Genomic DNA, 18129 nt, shown 5'->3' with positions numbered 1-18129 from the left:
GTGTTGACAATACTCTGTCATTAGTTTCCCTATATAGAGCTGTCTTTCTCTGTTGTCATCATGGAGTCCTTACCCTATGTGTCTCATGCTCTCGTTCCCCCGAGACTTCCTCTACCTTCTCATTCTTCCGAGTTCCCCGTTTCATCCGGTTCCCTCTTTTGGTTACGTTTGTCTCTCATGACTGTTTATTTTTGTAGTTACCCCTCTGTTTAAATAAAAACCCTTACCTGCATTTGGATCTACCCTCTCTTTGTGTTTTCCCAAACCCAACCGTGACTGAAGGACTCCATCATGCCTAGATCCAGCGGTGTGAGATTTCGAATCGGTTCCCCAGCCACCATGGAGGAACGGAGGGGGAGAGTCCGGAACTTAACCACCCTTCATCAAGAGGGAAGGGAGGTGGGTGGCCTGGCGCAATTGTTTTGGACTTTGGCAGTCGGGTTAGGTTACAATGATGCAGCACTAAAGGATTGGTTTAATAATTGCCTGGATGATCCTTTACCTCAATGGGAGATGAAGGGGTTAGAGATCCTGGACTTTTGGGGGTTTACCAATTACCTGCACCATCGTGCTCAGTGGAATGCAACAACCACACCAGAGTTTCCAGACAAGGCTGCCAGCTCAGCCCCACAACCCAAGATGGCCACCAGCCCAGCCCCACAGCCCAAGATGGCCGCCAGCCTAGCGCCACAGCTCAAGATGGCCGCCAGCCCAGCACCACAGCACAAGATGGCCGACTCAACGCCACCGACTCTCCATCGTAGAGGGCGGAGGAGGAGACAGGCAGCTACTGTTCCTCAGGACCCGGAGAACGTTCCCGAGCGGGCGGCTGCCGTCCATGAGGCCATTCCCGATGCGGTGCCCGCTGCTGTTCCGGAGGCGGTGGTCGAGGCTGTTCCCGATGCGGTGCCCGCTGCTGTTCCGGAGACCGAGGCGGTGGCCGAGGCCGTTCCCGATGCGGTGCCCGATGCAGTCTCCGAGGCGGTGCCCGATGCAGTTTCCGAGGCGGTGCCCGATGCTGTTTCCGAGGCCGAGGCTGTTCCCGAGAAGGTGCTCGATGCTGTTCGAGAGGCCGAGGCAATGCCCGATGCTGTTCCCGATGTGGTGCCCGCTGCGGTTCTGGAGGCCGAGGCGGTACCCGCTGCTGTTCCGGAGGCCGAGGCGGTGGCCGAGGCCGTTCCCGATGCGGTTCCCGCTGCTGTTCCGGAGGCCGAGGCGGTGACCGAAGCCGTTCCCGATGCGGTTCCCGTTGCTGTTCCGGAGGCCGGGGCGGTGGCCGAGGTCGTTCCCGATGCGGTGCCCGCTGCTGCTCCGGAGGCCGAGGCTGTTCCCGAGGCGGTGCCTGATGCAGTTCCCGAGGCGGTGCCCGATGCAGTTCCCGAGGCGGTGCCCGATGCTGTTCCCGAGGCGGTGCCCGCTAATGTTCCGGAGGCCGAGGCGGTGCCCGATGCAGTCTCCGAGGCGGTGCCCGATGCAGTTCCCGAGGCGGTGCCCGATGCTGTTTCCGAGGCCGAGGCTGTTCCCGAGAAGGTGCTCGATGCTGTTCGAGAGGCCGAGGCAATGCCCGATGCTGTTCCCGATGTGGTGCCCGCTGCGGTTCTGGAGGCCGAGGCGGTACCCGCTGCCGTTCCGGAGGCCGAGGCGGTGGCCGAGGCCGTTCCCGATGCGGTTCCCGTTGCGGTTCTGGAGGCCGAGGCGGTGCCCGCTGCTGTTCCGGAGGCCGAAGCGGTGACCGAAGCCGTTCCCGATGCGGTTCCCGTTGCTGTTCCGGAGGCCGAGGCGGTGCCCGATGCTGTTCCCGAGGCGGTGCCCGATGCTGTTCCCGAGGCGGTGCCCGATGCAGTTTCCGAGGCGGTGCCCGAGGCAGTTCCCGAGGCGGTGCCCGAGGCAGTTCCCGAGGCGGTGCCCGATGCAGTTCCCGAGGCGGTGCCCGATGCTGTTCCCGAGGCGGTGCTCGATGCTGTTCCCGAGGCGGTGCCCGATGCAGTTCCCGAGGCGGTGCCCGATGCAGTTCCCGAGGCGGTGCCCGATGCTGTTCCCGAGGCGGTGCCCGATGCAGTTCCCGAGGCGGTGCCCGATGCTGTTCCCGAGGCGGTGCCCGATGCAGTTCCCGAGGCGGTGCCCGATGCTGTTCCCGAGGCGGAGCCCGATGCAGTTCCCGAGGCGGTGCCCGATGCAGTTCCCGAGGCGGTGCCCGATGCAGTTCCCGAGGCGGTGGCCGATGTTGTTCCCGAGGCGGTGCTCGATGTTGTTCCCGAGGCGGTGCCCGATGCAGTTCCCGAGGCGGTGCCCGATGCAGTTCCCGAGGCGGTGCCCGATGCAGTTCCCGAGGCGGTGCCCGATGCTGTTCCCGAGGCGGTGCCCGATGCAGTTCCCGAGGCGGTGCCCGAGGCTGTTCCCGAGGCGGTGCCCGATGCAGTTCCCGAGGCGGTGCCCGATGCAGTTCCCGAGGCGGTGCCCGATGCTGTTCCCGAGGCGGTGCCCGATACAGTTCCCGAGGCGGTGCCCGATGCTGTTCCCGAGGCGGTGCCCGATGCAGTTCCCGAGGCGGTGCTCGATGTTGTTCCCGAGGCGGTGCTCGATGTTGTTCCCGAGGCGGTGCCCGATGCAGTTCCCGAGGCGGTGCCCGATGCTGTTCCCGAGGCGGTGCCCGATGCTGTTCCCGAGGCGGTGCCCGATGCTGTTCCCGAGGCGGTGCCCGATGCTGTTCCCGAGGCGGTGCTCGATGTTGTTCCCGAGGCGGTGCTCGATGCGGTTCCCGAGGCGGTGCCCGATGCGGTTCCCGAGGCGGTGCCCGATGCGGTTCCCGAGGCGGTGCCCGAGGCTGTTCCCGAGGCGGTGCCCGATGCAGTTCCCGATGCTGTTCCCGAGGCGGAGCCCGATGCTGTTCCCGAGGTGGTGCCCGATGCTGTTCCCGAGGCGGTGCCCGATGCTGTTCCCGAGGCGGTGCCCGATGCAGTTCCCGAGGCGGTGCCCGATGCAGTTCCCGAGGCGGTGCCCGATGCTGTTCCCGAGGCGGTGCCCGATGCTGTTCCCGAGGCGGTGCCCGATGCTGTTCCCGAGGCGGTGCCCGATGCTGTTCCCGAGGCGGTGCCCGATGCCGTTCCCGAGGCGGTGCCCGATGCTGTTCCCGAGGCGGTGCCCGATGCTGTTCCCGAGGCGGGGCTCGATGTTGTTCCCGAGGCGGTGCCCGATGCAGTTCCCGATGCAGTTCCCGAGGCGGTGCCCGATGCAGTTCCCGAGGCGGTGCCCGATGCAGTTCCCGAGGCGGTGCTCGATGTTGTTCCCGAGGCGGTGCTCGATGTTGTTCCCGAGGCGGTGCCCGATGCAGTTCCCGAGGCGGTGCCCGATGCTGTTCCCGAGGCGGTGCCCGATGCCGTTCCCGAGGCGGTGCCCGATGCTGTTCCCGAGGCGGTGCCCGATGCTGTTCCCGAGGCGGTGCCCGATGCTGTTCCCGAGGCGGTGCCCGATGCAGTTCCCGAGGCGGTGCCCGATGCAGTTCCCGAGGCGGTGCCCGATGCTGTTCCCGAGGCGGTGCCCGATACAGTTCCCGAGGCGGTGCCCGAGGCTGTTCCAGAGGCGGTGCCTGATACAGTTCCCGAGGCGGTGACCACAAGGCCGTGGTGGTCTTCTACTCCGCCCTGGGGGACTCTGGCGGTGACCACGAGGACGTGGTGGTCGTCCGCTCCACCCTGGGGGACTCGGGCGGTGACCACGAGGACGTGGTGGTCGTCCGCTCCGCTCTGGGGGACTCCGGCGGTGACCATGAGGACGTGGTGGTCTTCTGCTCCGCCCTGGTGGACTCCGGCCTCGACCACAAAGACGTGGTGGTCTTCCGCTCCGCCCTGGAGGGCTTTGACTTTGACCACAAGGCCGTGGTGGTCTTCCGCTCCGCCCTGGTGGACTCCGGCCTCGACCACAAAGATGTGGTGGTCATCTGCTCCGTCCTGGTGGACGCCTCAACATGCCCTTCATGGACTTATGTTTTGTGTTTTTTGAGTTCTGTTTCTGTCTGTTCCTTTTAGTTTAGTCTGGCCCTCCTTCCCTCCCCCTGAGCCTCCACCTGTCCGCCTCCCTCCTGGACTCCTTGTTTTGTGTTGCACCTTTCCATTCCTCCTGGTTGCTCCTGTCCCTGTTTTCTGTCCCTCCGTCCCTCCCCCTGGTCCGCCGCCGTTCCACCTCCCTCCTGCCTCTTTTTCTGTTGGGGTTTTCCTGGGTTTAGGTGGAGCATCTGGTAGCTGCTCCGTAGGGAGGGGGTAATGTCACGCTGCCAGTCTTTGTTTTCCTGGGTGTTCCCTAGTGAGCTCACTTCCCCTTAGGCACTTCACCATAGGCACTTTAATTCCGCTAGTCTGGTTGTGTCTTCACAGTAATTGCACTCCAATTAGAATCGCACAGGTGTTGACAATACTCTGTCATTAGTTTCCCTATATAGAGCTGTCTTTCTCTGTTGTCATCATGGAGTCCTTACCCTATGTGTCTCATGCTCTCGTTCCCCCGAGACTTCCTCTACCTTCTCATTCTTCCGAGTTCCCCGTTTCATCCGGTTCCCTCTTTTGGTTACGTTTGTCTCTCATGACTGTTTATTTTTGTAGTTACCCCTCTGTTTAAATAAAAACCCTTACCTGCATTTGGATCTACCCTCTCTTTGTGTTTTCCCAAACCCAACCGTGACAGATGCGCTTTCCACTCCATTGTCACCCTCCACCTGGAACTACGTTCACTGTGCATTTAACTTAAGATAATTGCACACTTCAGAACTTTCATCAGTCGATCAGATTCAAGGATTCAATGGCCCAGCTAATAGATACAGCTAATACCAACATTTGAAAAGAGCAATACATATATTGCTCCATTTCCCTTATTCATCAAACACACTAGAATACAACTTTTCGTATTAGCAAATAAATACTGTTCAGTTTAATACTGAAAGGATCATGACAACATTTCTGTAGAAAACTTGGATGTTAGTAAGTGTGACATTTTGTGAAAACATGTTACAAGATTATCAACATTTTAAAAAGATCTTCTGTAACACATGAGGTACACTTGTGTCATCAATCATGATGTTTCTGAAGATCTGACCACGGGTTTCAGGAAGTCTTGAGTCTTTAAAACACTGTGTCTTTAACCGTCTGACATCATTCAGTCAGTATGGAGCTCAGTCCACTTCCTCTTCTGCTCTGTGAGTATTATTCTCTCTTAATGTGTTTCAGTGGAGTTGGTATTATAATATGGAAAAGATCAAGTGTTTTATTGTTTCTAGATTTATGTCTTTTCTGGCTGATCTCAGAGTTTTAAATCCAGCTGTAGTTCATGATATATGATGAATTCAATAAATTCAAATTTGAGTGAAAGATGAGTTTGAGAGAGGAAGTGTACAGTTAGTGCTGTTTTTGAAAGAGAAATGCTCTCTGTTGAGTTGTAGATCAGTGTGTTTGTTCAGTGATTCAGTTTTGTGATGTGTAATGCTGTTCAATCCATTCTGTTGGTTTGTTTTGCGGTTATTGTTGCTGTTGTCTCAAGTTCACTAGTGTACAGTTAGTAAGAGTTTGTCTTTATTCTTCTGCTCATGATCAGACTGTTGGAGTGGAGCTCCCTAAATAGTTTTTAGCTATGACCAAATCTATAAATACCAGTCAGATTATTTCATGTTTATCTAGACACATATAGTTAATCTTTATAATTATCAGCTAAATTTTCACACTGTAATGATTTTTCTCTTTGTGTTTTTAGTGCTGATTTCAAACATCTTCTCTCAACATACTGAAAGTGAGTCGATTTGATTCATATACTTCATAACATTCAGTATGACTGATTCTACAGTTACTGTTACAAACTAGTTGAGAAATTACTTGTAACTAATTGATTATAAATGCATTCCTTTTAACAAGTTGAAATATTCATGTAACAATCTGAGGCGACAAGATCAGTCTATCAAAACCAGCCGATATGTTTCTTATATTCTCTCTGAAATCAACTCATGTTTCCAAATCCTCAATGATTGTATATAGACAGATCTTTCATAAATGACTATAACAGCTATAGAGAACAACACTTCAGTCTCATCTGATTTAGCTTGTGTGTTTTAGTGTTTTTATTGTGAATTGTTGTCATTGTGCAGAAAACCCAAAAGCCACAGTAAGCATCAAACCTGCTCAACATGTGTTCAGAGGAGAGACAGTCACTCTCAGATGTGATGTATATAGTGAAGGAGTCAATAGCTGGGAGTACAGATGGTATAAAGACAGTTCAACCAGTGTTTTCAGTGAACTACAGGAACACACATTCAGTCCTGTTAATGAGTCAGATGCAGGTAAATACTCCTGTTATGGATTAGAGAGAGAAGGATCGCGTACATCTCGCCTCAGTGATGAAGTTACACTGACAGAATCAGGTCAGTTTGATCATCTCTTCACATATACAAACAAGTTTAACATGTTATTAATGAGTGATTTTTTCAGCTTCAGTTCCCAGAGCAGAGTTAGGTGTTTCTCCACAAATGTGGTTGACTGAAGGAGATTCAGTGACTCTGATCTGTCAGGTTAATGGTTCCTCTACAGGCTGGACATTCAGCTGGTTCACTCAAACTGTCTCATCAGGTAAGATATAATGTGCTTCATGTAGTAACATCTGAATAAACTAACTTCATAAAGAAATAGAGAGATTAAAAATATTTAATCATTCTGAATACTCTGAATATACCAAAAAAGGTCATTTATAAGACTCGTATTTCTTTTTGCACATTTTTACTTCATACAGACAACAGAAAGCATTTAAAGCGGCTCTCAGACAGCAGCAGAGGAGCTGGAGGACACTACACTGTCAGTTCTGCTGATCTAAAACACACAGGAGTTTATGTGTGTGGAGCACAGAGAGGAAAACCAGCCTATAACTCAGACACCAGCAACACACAGCTACTGTGGGTCACTGGTGAGTTCAGACTGAACACAGAATGAATGATGAGTGAGTGACACTCTGGAGATTTTCATTGATATTTTTAGAGCTTGATGTGTCTTGAAATGTTGTCCTGTCATAATATACAGCTACTTTTTATTAGGGGGCCAAGCACCGAAGGTGCAACGCACCTATTGTACCCTTTAGCGTCATTTTTTTCTTCCGCCGCAAGTCTATGGCAGCCCATAGAACCGTTTGCGGGAAAGTTGTATAATTTGGCACACTGATAGAGGACAGTTCCATCATTAAATACAGCAAATTTGAAGTCCCTAACCCCAACTCTCTAGCGCCACCACTTGTCCAAAATTTCAATATTTTTATGCTAATATCTTTTGAACCGTAAGCCAGAAAATGGAAATTATTTTTTCCTCTGAATCCTTGGCTCATGCCAAGTCGAATGAACCCCAAAAATTAAAAAATTGCAAGGTTTAATTTTTTCGCTATTTTCAATTGTTCAAAAAACCTACTTTTTCGAACTCGTCCTAGACGGTTAGTCCGAATTTCACGACAAATTGGCTCAGACCATCTTCAGACAATGCTGGTTAAAAGTTATGGAATTCAAGTTGATTCGTCTAACCGTTCTCAAATAACACATGAACAAATTTGACGAAAAACAAGCAAATATGCATGTGAGGCTATATCTCAGCAACGGTTTGGTGTATTGAGACCAAACTTGGTGTGTGTTATAACAAGCATGACCTGAGCCTACCTACAGTGTTTTGACGCAGTGCCACCTAGTGGTCAGGAAATATGAAAATGCATATTTTTGCTTATAACTTCAGAATGGTTTGGCCAAAAATCACAAAACTGGTCTCTTTAGATTCGTTGGGTCATGTTGAGTCCGCTGTTTTTTCCGTGTCAGCCATTTTAGACGTGAAATGAAAATGGTATCCCTATATTCTTTGTGTCCTGCCGAGAACATAGAATCTAATTATTCTAAAATTGGCCATACTTCCTGTCCACCATTTTGAATAATGTTGAAACTCTACTTTTTCGAACTCCTCCTAGACCGTTAGTCCGATTTTCACCAAATTTGACGTGGAGATCTTCAGACATATGATATATGAAACGGTTCTCATTTAGCGCATCAACAAATTTGCTGGAAGGATGCCAAAATGCATTTGAGGCTGTATCTCTGCAACGCTTTGACATATTTGCACCAAACTTTGTATGTGTCATCGCCACCTCACACTGACCATGCCACATCAATTTGGTAACAGCGCCACCCATTGGCCAAGAGTAATTAACCATTCATTAACCTTCAATTATGAAATTTCCAAAAATGCTAATAACTTTTGATTGCAATAGGCTATTGTAATGAAACTGATCTCAAAATATTCCTTTGGTTCTGCCGACAATAGACATACCAATTTTTTAGTAGGAAATCTGAACGCCCTGTCCGCCATTTTGATTAACGTTGAAAATATACTTTTTCAAACAACTCCTAGACCGTTAGTCCGATTTTCACTAAATTTGACATGGATCATCTTCAGACCATGTTGGCAAAAAGTTATGGATTTCGTGTCGATATACAAACGGTTCTCTTTTAGCACATCAACGAATTTGCTGTATGGGTGCCAAAATGTATTTGAGGCTGTATCTCTGCAACGCTTTGACATATTTGCCCCAAACTTTGTATGTGGCATTGCCACCTCACACTGACCATGCCACATAAATTTGGTAACAGCGCCACCTATTGGTCAAGAGTAATTAACCATTCAATAACCATGAATAATTACACTTTTAAAAATGCTAATAACCTTTTATTGCATTAGCCTATTTGAATGAAACTGGGCTCAAAATATTCCCTGGCTTATGCCGATAACATAGATATCAAATATGCCAGAGTAAGCTGAACTTCCGGTCCGCCATTTTGATTTATGTTGAAAACCTACTTTTTCAAACTCCTCATCAACCATAGGTCCGATTTTCACCAATTTCGATTCAAATGATCTTCAGACTATGCTGACACAAAGTTGTGAATTTTGTGTCGATAGACAAAACCGTTTTCGCATACCACAGCGACGAATTTGAGGCACAATGACAAAATGACACTTGAGGCTGTATTTCTGGAATGCTTTGGCATATTAACACCAAACTTTGTGTGTGTTATTAAAAAGTCACACAGAGTACACCAAATCCATTTTTTTAACAGTTCCACCTATTGGTCAAACTTGATAGGCCAAGTAATCATGCTACTAGAGGTGGTATTTATGATTTTTTTAGCCATTTTAATTACAATAATCCTACAATTGCTGTTATTGCTCATTAATGCATTTGGTGTGATGCTCCATGCCATGATTAGCTCCTACATTTGCCGTTGGAGTGCTTGGCCCCGTAATTGCTGCTTGCAGCTAAATTTATTATTATAGTTTACGTGTAGGTATAAGGGAACAATGTTTGGGTAATAAAGGGTTAACTACCAGATATGTAACCTGCTAAGAACTGCGCAAGTTAACTGAAGTTACAGCGTAATTATGGTGTGCCTATTCAGTACCTCTGTGTAGGTATAGGAGAATAATATCCAACGTTTTGGGCATAAAGATTTAACAACCTGTAAAATTACTCATCATTTATACAGTATTTTGAAACCTATTCTAATATTATGTGGTATGTATGGACTAAACAACAATCTTATGTTTGATATTGATTTAGAAAGACTATATACTTTTTATAATTTTATACTGATATTTTATTATAGACCAAGGTATTTTTAACCATTCTATTATTAAAGGATACACGATGGAGACTGAACAATAAAACTGGACATCTAGTGAAATGAGTTAATGAGTTTCTGCTATGATTTATAATTCACAAATGTACTCACCTTATGAAAGCTTATACACCGATCTCAGCAACTTCACACGAGCAGCTTCATAACACAACTATCACCAAATAACTGTGTATGATATATCATCAATGTTCAATACAGTTTAAAACAAGCTTACCTCTTTCCAGCTGTTCGCAGAAAAATACATGATACAACATTTATATTTCAGTGGATGTAAACTGTGATGTTTTATAGCAAAAAAATAAATAAAATAATAATAATAATAATAACAATAAAAAAGTAAAGGGTTTAATTTGATTAAATTAAACTAGTGCAATATTTTTCTCTATAATTACTGTGCAAATATACACTGGTTTTGTGTCTAAATCCACCTTGTTCCCCTTTTATTCCCCAAACTTAGCATATTGTTCCCTTATACCTGAAGAGAGGTGCTGAATAGTTATAAAAAATTATACTGTACAGTAAATTCTGTTTACTTGCGTAGTTCTTCGCGGGTTGTAATCTAAAGCATTACCTAAAATTATCATCAAAAACTAAAATATAAGTACTGTGGCACAAAAATGTTACTTACACAAGTGGACTTGAGAGAACATAATTACATTTATTATCTGACCTATTTAATAAACAGTGTTTTAATTGTGAAATTGTATGTCATTGACCAGACCTTGATAGGTTATCAGTAAAATGACTAGTAACAGCTTATGGAGGTTTTTGCTTACTGTCACAGTTGTCTTTGACTTTCTTGCTGATGGCATAATGACAAATATATTACAGTGACATTTTGATTATGAATTTTAAATTGAAAGACTTACAGATTTTTAGATATTACAACTTTAATATTAATCTGAAAAGCTGCTTTGAAACTATTTAGGCTGTGTGAAGTGTTAGATCAATAAAAGTGTCTTGAGTTGATTTCTGAAGTGTAGTTGTAATTGTCTTCTCAGGTGTTTCTCCTCCAGTATCTCTGATCGTCAGTCCCAGCAGAACTCAACACTTCACAGATCACTCTCTCTCTCTGAGCTGTGAGGAGCAGAGTAAGTCTACTGGATGGAGAATAAGAAGATACACATATGATCTGGGACAGCTAGAAAGTTGTTCATCAGTTTGGGGATCACAAACAGGATCTACATGTTCAATCAGATCCACCAGCACAGGTGACACTGGAGTGTACTGGTGTGAGTCTGAATCTGGAGTGAAAACTCATCCTGTTAATATCACTGTACACTGTGAGTCTGTTTCTGTATTTATTCAGTTCACAAAGCCCTCAGTTTATGATTCAGATATAAATTAATTGTGATGTCAATTCATTCACCCATTCAATCTCATTCCTAAATGATAATGAGTCTGCAAGACTATTAAACCATTGCTCAATCTCTGAGTCATTAAAAAAATAAAAATCATTGTGATTCTCAGTTTATCCAGAACCGTGCAGCTCTTGTTTGTTTATTTTCCCTCATGTCATGTAAACTAATAAATGTTTGTAATTTGTTTACATATATTTCATAAACCCCCCTCCCCTCTCCACTAGAAAATTTGCATCTATTCTCATCTTTGCTTTGACTTTGTTTGTAATCTACTCTTGCAAATAATTAAATTAGCTTTTGGTGCTCACACACCATTAGAACTTCCTCGTTTGTTTCTCTTGTTATTCCTGCTGTTCATTTCCTCCTGTGCTGCTCCTCGACTCTGGAACTCGCTTTCACAATGTGTTTCTGAAGGTGATTATTTAAAACTCTTATTTAAAAATCTTTTTTATTAAAAAATCTTTTTAACCCTTGTGTGCAGTTCATATTTTTTGTTACTCAGCCAGTGTTTGTGGGTCTGATGGACAACAAAAAATACTCAACAGATGTTGACTTCATCCAGATTACAAGCAATATAAACAGCATATATGGTCAAAATTGGCCCTTTACCTGTGTTAGATCACATTTATGAATTAAAGTGCTACAACATTGTGAAGAAACGGCAGGGGCAGAAACATAAAAACACTTACACACAGACTCTCTCTCTCTCTCTCTCTCTCTCTCTCTCTCTCTCTCTCTCTCTCTCTCTCTCTCTCTCACTCACACACACACACACATACAGTATTTTTAATAAATGGTTAAATGATCTTTTCCTTAATAATTGTTTTTTATTTTGTGGATTATTTCAATGTTGAATAGATGTTGCTTTGATTGTATTACTGCCTTTTATTTATGATTGTCATTCATTTGTAAGTTCTTGAGTGTTTTGAATGGCACATCTAAATAAAATCCATTATTATTATTATTATTATTATTATTGTTATTATTATTATTATTGTCACCACATTGATTCTTACTATTCATCAGCTGATGTTTGCTCTGTTTCTGTAGATGATGTGATTCTGGAGAGTCCTGTTCATCCTTTGACTGAAGGAGAGAATCTAACTCTACACTGTTTATATAATTATTTAACCCCACTAAACCTCAGAGCTGATTTCTATAAAGATGGGACAGTCATCCAGAGTCAAACTACAGAGATGATCATCTCTAATGTCTCAAAGTCAGACGAGGGTTTCTACTCCTGCAAACACAGAGAGAGAGTAGAGTCACCCGAGAGCTGGATCTCAGTCACAGGTGAGAGTAGGAACTGTGAACACTATTGAAATGTTTCTGTGTAATATACAGCACTGATATGACTGTACAATGTGTTGATCTCAGCTTCCTCCAGAACATCAGGATCTGATGATCTCAATCCTGTGATAGTTGGAGTGACTGCTGGACTCACATTTTTGATCATTGTCGTCTTGGTCCTGCTGTGGCGCTACAGAAACAACACAGGTTTATCTTATTAAAATTCAGTTAAACATTTCCTAAACCTGTGACCTGTCATCCTTCAACAGCTGGTTATCTAAATGTAGCCAGTCTCCGAAACTGACAAAACCTGTGTGTTGACTTATTTTAAAGGGTTTTTGGATAGTTTTCTGCTGAGCAGCTACTCCAAATTATAGACTACTACAAATTAGCAAATTTATGCTTAAAGGTGATCTTTTATGCCCCTTTTTACAATATCTAAAATAGGTCTCTGATGTCACCAGATGTTGTTTTAGCTAAAAATATGCCACAGATAATTTTTATAGCTTGTTGAAATTGCCACTTTTAGGGTATGATCCACAACTCGCTATTTTTGTGTTTGTCCCCTCTAAATGCAAATGAGCTAGGGTGGAGCTAGGGTGGAGTTTTAATATCATGTTCTGATGATTTAGGGGCCGTTCACATATTGCATCTTTTACACGCTCAAATTCGTTATTTCCAGTGTAGGCGCACTGTATGCACGCCCATAATGGAAGTGCCCATTTTTTCCAGGTGCGAGCGATTTTTAGAGTTGCAAATCCATTTATCATTTGCTGAAATTTCCGCGTCTTCATGGAGAGAGCATGTCATGGTTGCTTAGCAAAGGCAGACTCCTCAGGGGCGCAACCGCCCGAGCGCTTTGGAAAGAAGGAGAAAACAGCGCGCCTAGCGTTTCCCACACTTTTCTAGGCGCAATATGTGAACGGCCCCTTATGCTACCATGTCAGATTTTACTACCTCCCATTGAAACAGTAAGCAACAATGTGACAACAATTAACTCTTACAGTACTGTAAATATAGTAAATATGTATTGTTTAGCATGAGAAAATTTATGCAATATTGATGTGCACACGTGCAGTAAGCCCTGGTGGGACAGTATGATGGGGTAAGATGAAATGTTCAATTCTGGACATTGCAAATAACCACTATGAATACAAGCCTGTTATCTTTACAGAAAAAAAAAATACTGTACTGTACTTGTGCATAATAAATGCGTGTTTATGAATCACACGGACAGGGAACATGGAGAGATAAAAAATATTGACAAAGCTGGACTCATTGTGCCTTCCCGTGCAATAGCACACTTTATAAGTCCCACTTGTGATTATGAGCTCGATAGATTCAAGCTAATTCACATATGCAATTTTTAAAAACTACATTCCTATTTATGATCATTCTGGTAGCAATTGAAGGCAGCATCAGTGAAATCGGCCAGAGACAATGGTAGTGTGGGTCTTAGAATAATATTCCCTTCGTTGTTGATGTAAATGTTTAGAGAAAGAGAACGCCCCCCCAAATATCTTTATTTTATTTAATTTTTTTTATTGTTCACTTAGTTCATATGTACTCTAAATTTATGATGGGGTTAATGCAGGAAATGTGTTTAAATCAAGGTTGGTGCAAATAATATTGTATCTCCATCAGATACAGCAAGAAAACAGTAATGTGGGCTGCTTCTTCTCCTTGAGGCTTTCTGGCAGTGTAGATGCTACTAGACATATTACTGCCCTCCTAAGGTCAAAGTTTGAACTATATTCTTATATACAGTCCTGTATAATACAAGGAACTGAAGAAATGCCTCAGAGATCAGTCTATGCTTGTCACTATGACCAAAGAAAGAAGTAACAGAAACCACTTCAACTCCAATTCCTGCCAATTTATCAAAAATTATTTTTCTTTATACATTAAACTTTTTGCACAGGTAAAACCCTTCTGTTTCTACTGTTTGGTTTTATAGAAAAATAGTTTCTACCCTTAATTTCCTTTTGCCACCCTGTTTGCCATTCTTTTATTAACTCTTATGCGTTATTGGGGACGTTTTCGTCCACTAGGGGGTAAAGTTGAGTCTTATTTTGGCCACAACTTTCTCTGTGTTTCAGCAAATGGAATTATTTTTGGTGACAAATCTTATTTTGAATTTTTTCAAAAACAACAATTGTGGGCAAACAACACTGTGGGCAAATTCACTACCATTTCGTTATGATTCGTTATCATTAGTAACAACATTGCGTTGATGCATTGTTAGATTTTGTGCAGCATTAGATTTTAATTTTTTCTCCCTCATGTATTGTTTGTGACTGTTTTTTCCCCATTGACTTCCATTATAACGATATTTTTTGATTGCAAAGCCATGACAACATATAATCATGCATTCTTGATTGTTTGTGGTTTTCCCTTTCGGAAGAGGTAAAATTAGTTATTTTTTACAGTTTATCACTAGGGATGGGTACCGAAACCCGGTATTAAAATGGCCCTGGGGCTAAATTATGAAATACCGTAGTATCAGTAAGATCTGACGGTATCGGTTCTGCTTTCGGTACTGGAGGGGAAAAAATTTATGTATTATGCATTTTTGCTTAATAATATTATCGTGCACATTTTATCTCACCAAACATTTCTAATGTGCGATCATATTAAGACGTTTGTCTGTGAGATCTGCGAGATCTCTCATGCGCACCGCGGAGGCTGTCTGTGAGTCACACACACACTCCACAACAAGTGCGGCGCACGCACAGACATAACAGTATGAAAACTCCTGCTTAATAATAAAGAGTGACGATGGCGAAGAGATTTGCTAAATAATGTTATCGTGCACATTTTATCTTACCAAACATTTCTAATTTGCGATATTGTTAAGACGTTTGTCTGTGAAATCTGCGAGATCTCTCATGCGTGCCGCAGAGGCTGTCTGTCAGTGACACACACAACAAGTACGAGTGCGGCGCACACACGCATAAGGGGCCATTCATAATGCGTGCTCATAATGGAAGCGACGCGGTCGCCACGCACATTGCATGTAAGGGTGGAAACACAAGCAATCTGTCAAAGCACCTTTCAAAAGTGCATTATGTGCAGACAGAGAAATGCAGTTTTCGACTGCCTAACACAACACAAAGTAACACAACACAAATTACCGATAAGAATACCGAATACTATACGAGAATACTTTAAGTACTGGACCGTTAAGCAATATCGTAAGAGTAGTAATACCGTTAAAACCTTAACAATATACCCATCCCTATTTATCACTAGGTGGGACCATTAACCCTTTAGATAGGCCTGTGCAAAAATAGGCTTAGTTTCTGGCTTGTATATGGAGGATAACAGCAAATTATAGTGAGTGTGTGTGTGTGTGTGTCTGTGTGTGTGTGTGTGTGAGAGAGAGAGAGAGAGAAAGACAGTGTGTGTAAGAGAGACCTTAGTGAACTTACCTTGTAAATGTATCTGAAAAAATCCAAATATGCACCTCAGCTCTCAGAACTACATGGAGTAAACAATAAAAAAAGAAGTGTGTTTATGTACCTGCTGCTTTTTGATGGTGAAAAGTATGGATGGCCTTTGTGTGAAATGCTTGTCTTTTCTTGATGGTAAAGCCAGTTTAAAACCTTAAAATACTGTAAAAAAAAATCTACTTTACATAATGTATTATGAACCAAAATGCAATACCAACTTCAAATAAGCTGCAACTCGCTGGAGGGGTCAAGCTGCATTATCATTTCTAAAACTTTGGTACAAGTCAAGACCTATCTTGTGTCACTTGCTGCTCTTCTCACCATCAAATGACCAGCAGGATGGCATGCAAGTGTTTAAATCCATGTACCTTGGTTTTGTTTAGTCTATACTTGTCACCACCATCAAAAGGTAGAAGGTGCATAAATAATACACTTTTGTTTACTCCATGTAGTTCTGAGAGCTGAGGTGTACATTTTGATTTTCTCAAATACATCAAGGTCTCTCTCTCTCTCTCACACACATACACACACCATATAATATGCTGTTATACTCCATATAGCTCCATATACAAGTCAGAAACTAAGCTATTTTTTTTTTTTTTTTTTTTTTTTTTTTTTGCGCAGGCATATCTAAAGAGTTAATGGTCCCACCTAGTGATCAACTGTAAAAATAACAAATTGAAACAAAATAGAAAATATTTAAATGTAATGCTGCACAAAAACTAAAAATGCATCAAAGCCAATGTTGTTACTAATCTTTGACATGCCCAAGACTGTGATAAAAAGTAAAAAAAAAAAAAAAAATACCAACCACAAATTTGTTTCCCCCCACCCCACCACAAATCAGTGACATAATTTATGAACTTGGCAATTAAAGATTTAAAATCTTGGAATTTTTTTTTTTTTTTGATACATTTTTACAGCAGTTAAATTGAGTGAATGTTTTCATCCAGAACATAAGGGTAGTGAATTTGAACAATACACAAGGGTTAAGCTATATTTGATTTAAAACACTGCAGCCACAAAACTGTGTTCAAACATGAAAAAAGTGACTTTTGTATAATACGTCACAAAAGGAGATTATAGTAATTTTTTGACCCCCTTATTTTCTCAAAATCGTTTTATGTTTGTCTAGGTGGAAGATCTCAGTCTCCCTCTCGTGTCAGTCTACAGAAGAACAGCAGGCAGACATCAGAGCAGAACCAGAGTGAAGCAGTATATACAGCACTTACGTCTGGTCAGTCTTTACTCATTAAACATAAATATTTTACCATAATTTTTTACAAGCTGAGATTCTTAAATAATTTTCCCCTCTTCCAAAGAGTAATATATTTGTGTAACTGACATTTGTTTTTTTTTTATTTGATGTAATTCAGTTTCATTTAATTATGAATAATGCATAACAAAATATTAAATGTAATTTTAAATGTTAATAGCACCTCACATATTTAGTTGAGTTTAGCAGTGTCAACATAAAAGCAATATTTTTCTTTGGGCTTAAATTCATAAGATGCATTGATTTATTACAGGAACTGCTCATATTTATGACTCTCTTGATGCCACGATTAATAAAGATTTAAGCACAGGTAACTAATGATGTTACAGAAGGTAATTATGTCATGCTGAGATTCCTAAATAATTTTCCCCTCTTCCAAAGAGTAATATATTTGTGTAACTGACATTTTTTTTTTTTTTTTTTTGATGTAATTCAGTTACATTTAATTATGAATAATGCATAACAATATATTAAATGTAATTTTAAATGTTAATAGCACCTCACATATTTAGTTGAGTTTAGCAGTGTCAACATAAAAGCAATATTTTTCTGTGGGCTTAAATTCATAAGATGCATTGATTTATTACAGGAACTGCTCATATTTATGACTCTCTTGATGCCACGATTAATAAAGATTTAAGCACAGGTAACTTATGACGTTACAGAAGGTAATTATGACATGTTGATCATTTAATAAGGCAGTAGTTATTTTCTAAATAACCAAATCCATCTTACATTTCACTGGGATATTTGCAGATCAAATTCAGTTAAAACTAATTTTTTTCTCTGTTATTCATTGTAGACGGTGTAAGTGGACCTACTGTAAGAAAAAAATATCAGGACATTGAAGATCTCGATGAAGATGGTTATTGCAACACAGCAAAGACAAAGTACATGTAGAAGCTTGGGTTCAACAGCATGGACCACGAACATCCTAAGCTCAAACCTTTTATATAGTTATAGTTCACTGCCCTTAATGTAAATGAAGTTGCTCCTGTTGTAACAGCTGTACTCTGTATTTTAATGAAGTTACAACTCCTGATTGTCTGAGATGGTTCT

At 42.8% G+C, this 18129-nt stretch overlaps 2 protein-coding genes across 3 annotated transcripts; both read left to right on the top strand.

The window, feature by feature from the left end:
• The first annotated feature begins 260 nt into the window (after window positions 1-260).
• Window positions 261-4647, top strand: LOC127943307 (titin-like). Of its 2 annotated transcripts, XM_052539667.1 has the most exons (3): window positions 261-2247; window positions 2392-2499; window positions 3568-4647. In XM_052539667.1, exons 1-3 carry the CDS (start codon window positions 292-294, stop codon window positions 3997-3999), a joined length of 2496 nt encoding a protein of 831 aa, XP_052395627.1. In that variant the 5' UTR covers window positions 261-291; the 3' UTR covers window positions 4000-4647. The 2 variants fall into 2 exon arrangements, with proteins under 2 accessions (XP_052395627.1, XP_052395626.1); XM_052539666.1 differs by having other exon boundaries at window positions 261-2499.
• A 507-nt stretch (window positions 4648-5154) lies between these two features.
• LOC127943317 (B-cell receptor CD22-like) lies at window positions 5155-17746 on the top strand. The gene is made up of 10 exons (XM_052539687.1): window positions 5155-5185; window positions 5737-5772; window positions 6125-6397; window positions 6465-6602; window positions 6763-6933; window positions 10693-10974; window positions 12103-12345; window positions 12430-12549; window positions 16930-17031; window positions 17660-17746. Exons 1-10 carry the CDS (start codon window positions 5155-5157, stop codon window positions 17725-17727), a joined length of 1464 nt encoding a protein of 487 aa, XP_052395647.1. The 3' UTR covers window positions 17728-17746.
• The last annotated feature ends 383 nt before the right edge of the window (window positions 17747-18129 follow it).

Source organism: Carassius gibelio, chromosome A22 (genome assembly GCF_023724105.1).
Source record: "Carassius gibelio isolate Cgi1373 ecotype wild population from Czech Republic chromosome A22, carGib1.2-hapl.c, whole genome shotgun sequence".
Classification (NCBI taxonomy): Eukaryota; Metazoa; Chordata; class Actinopteri; order Cypriniformes; family Cyprinidae; genus Carassius; species Carassius gibelio.
Note: the sequence above shows the minus strand (reverse complement) of the source record. Positions and strands in the feature narration are given on the sequence as shown.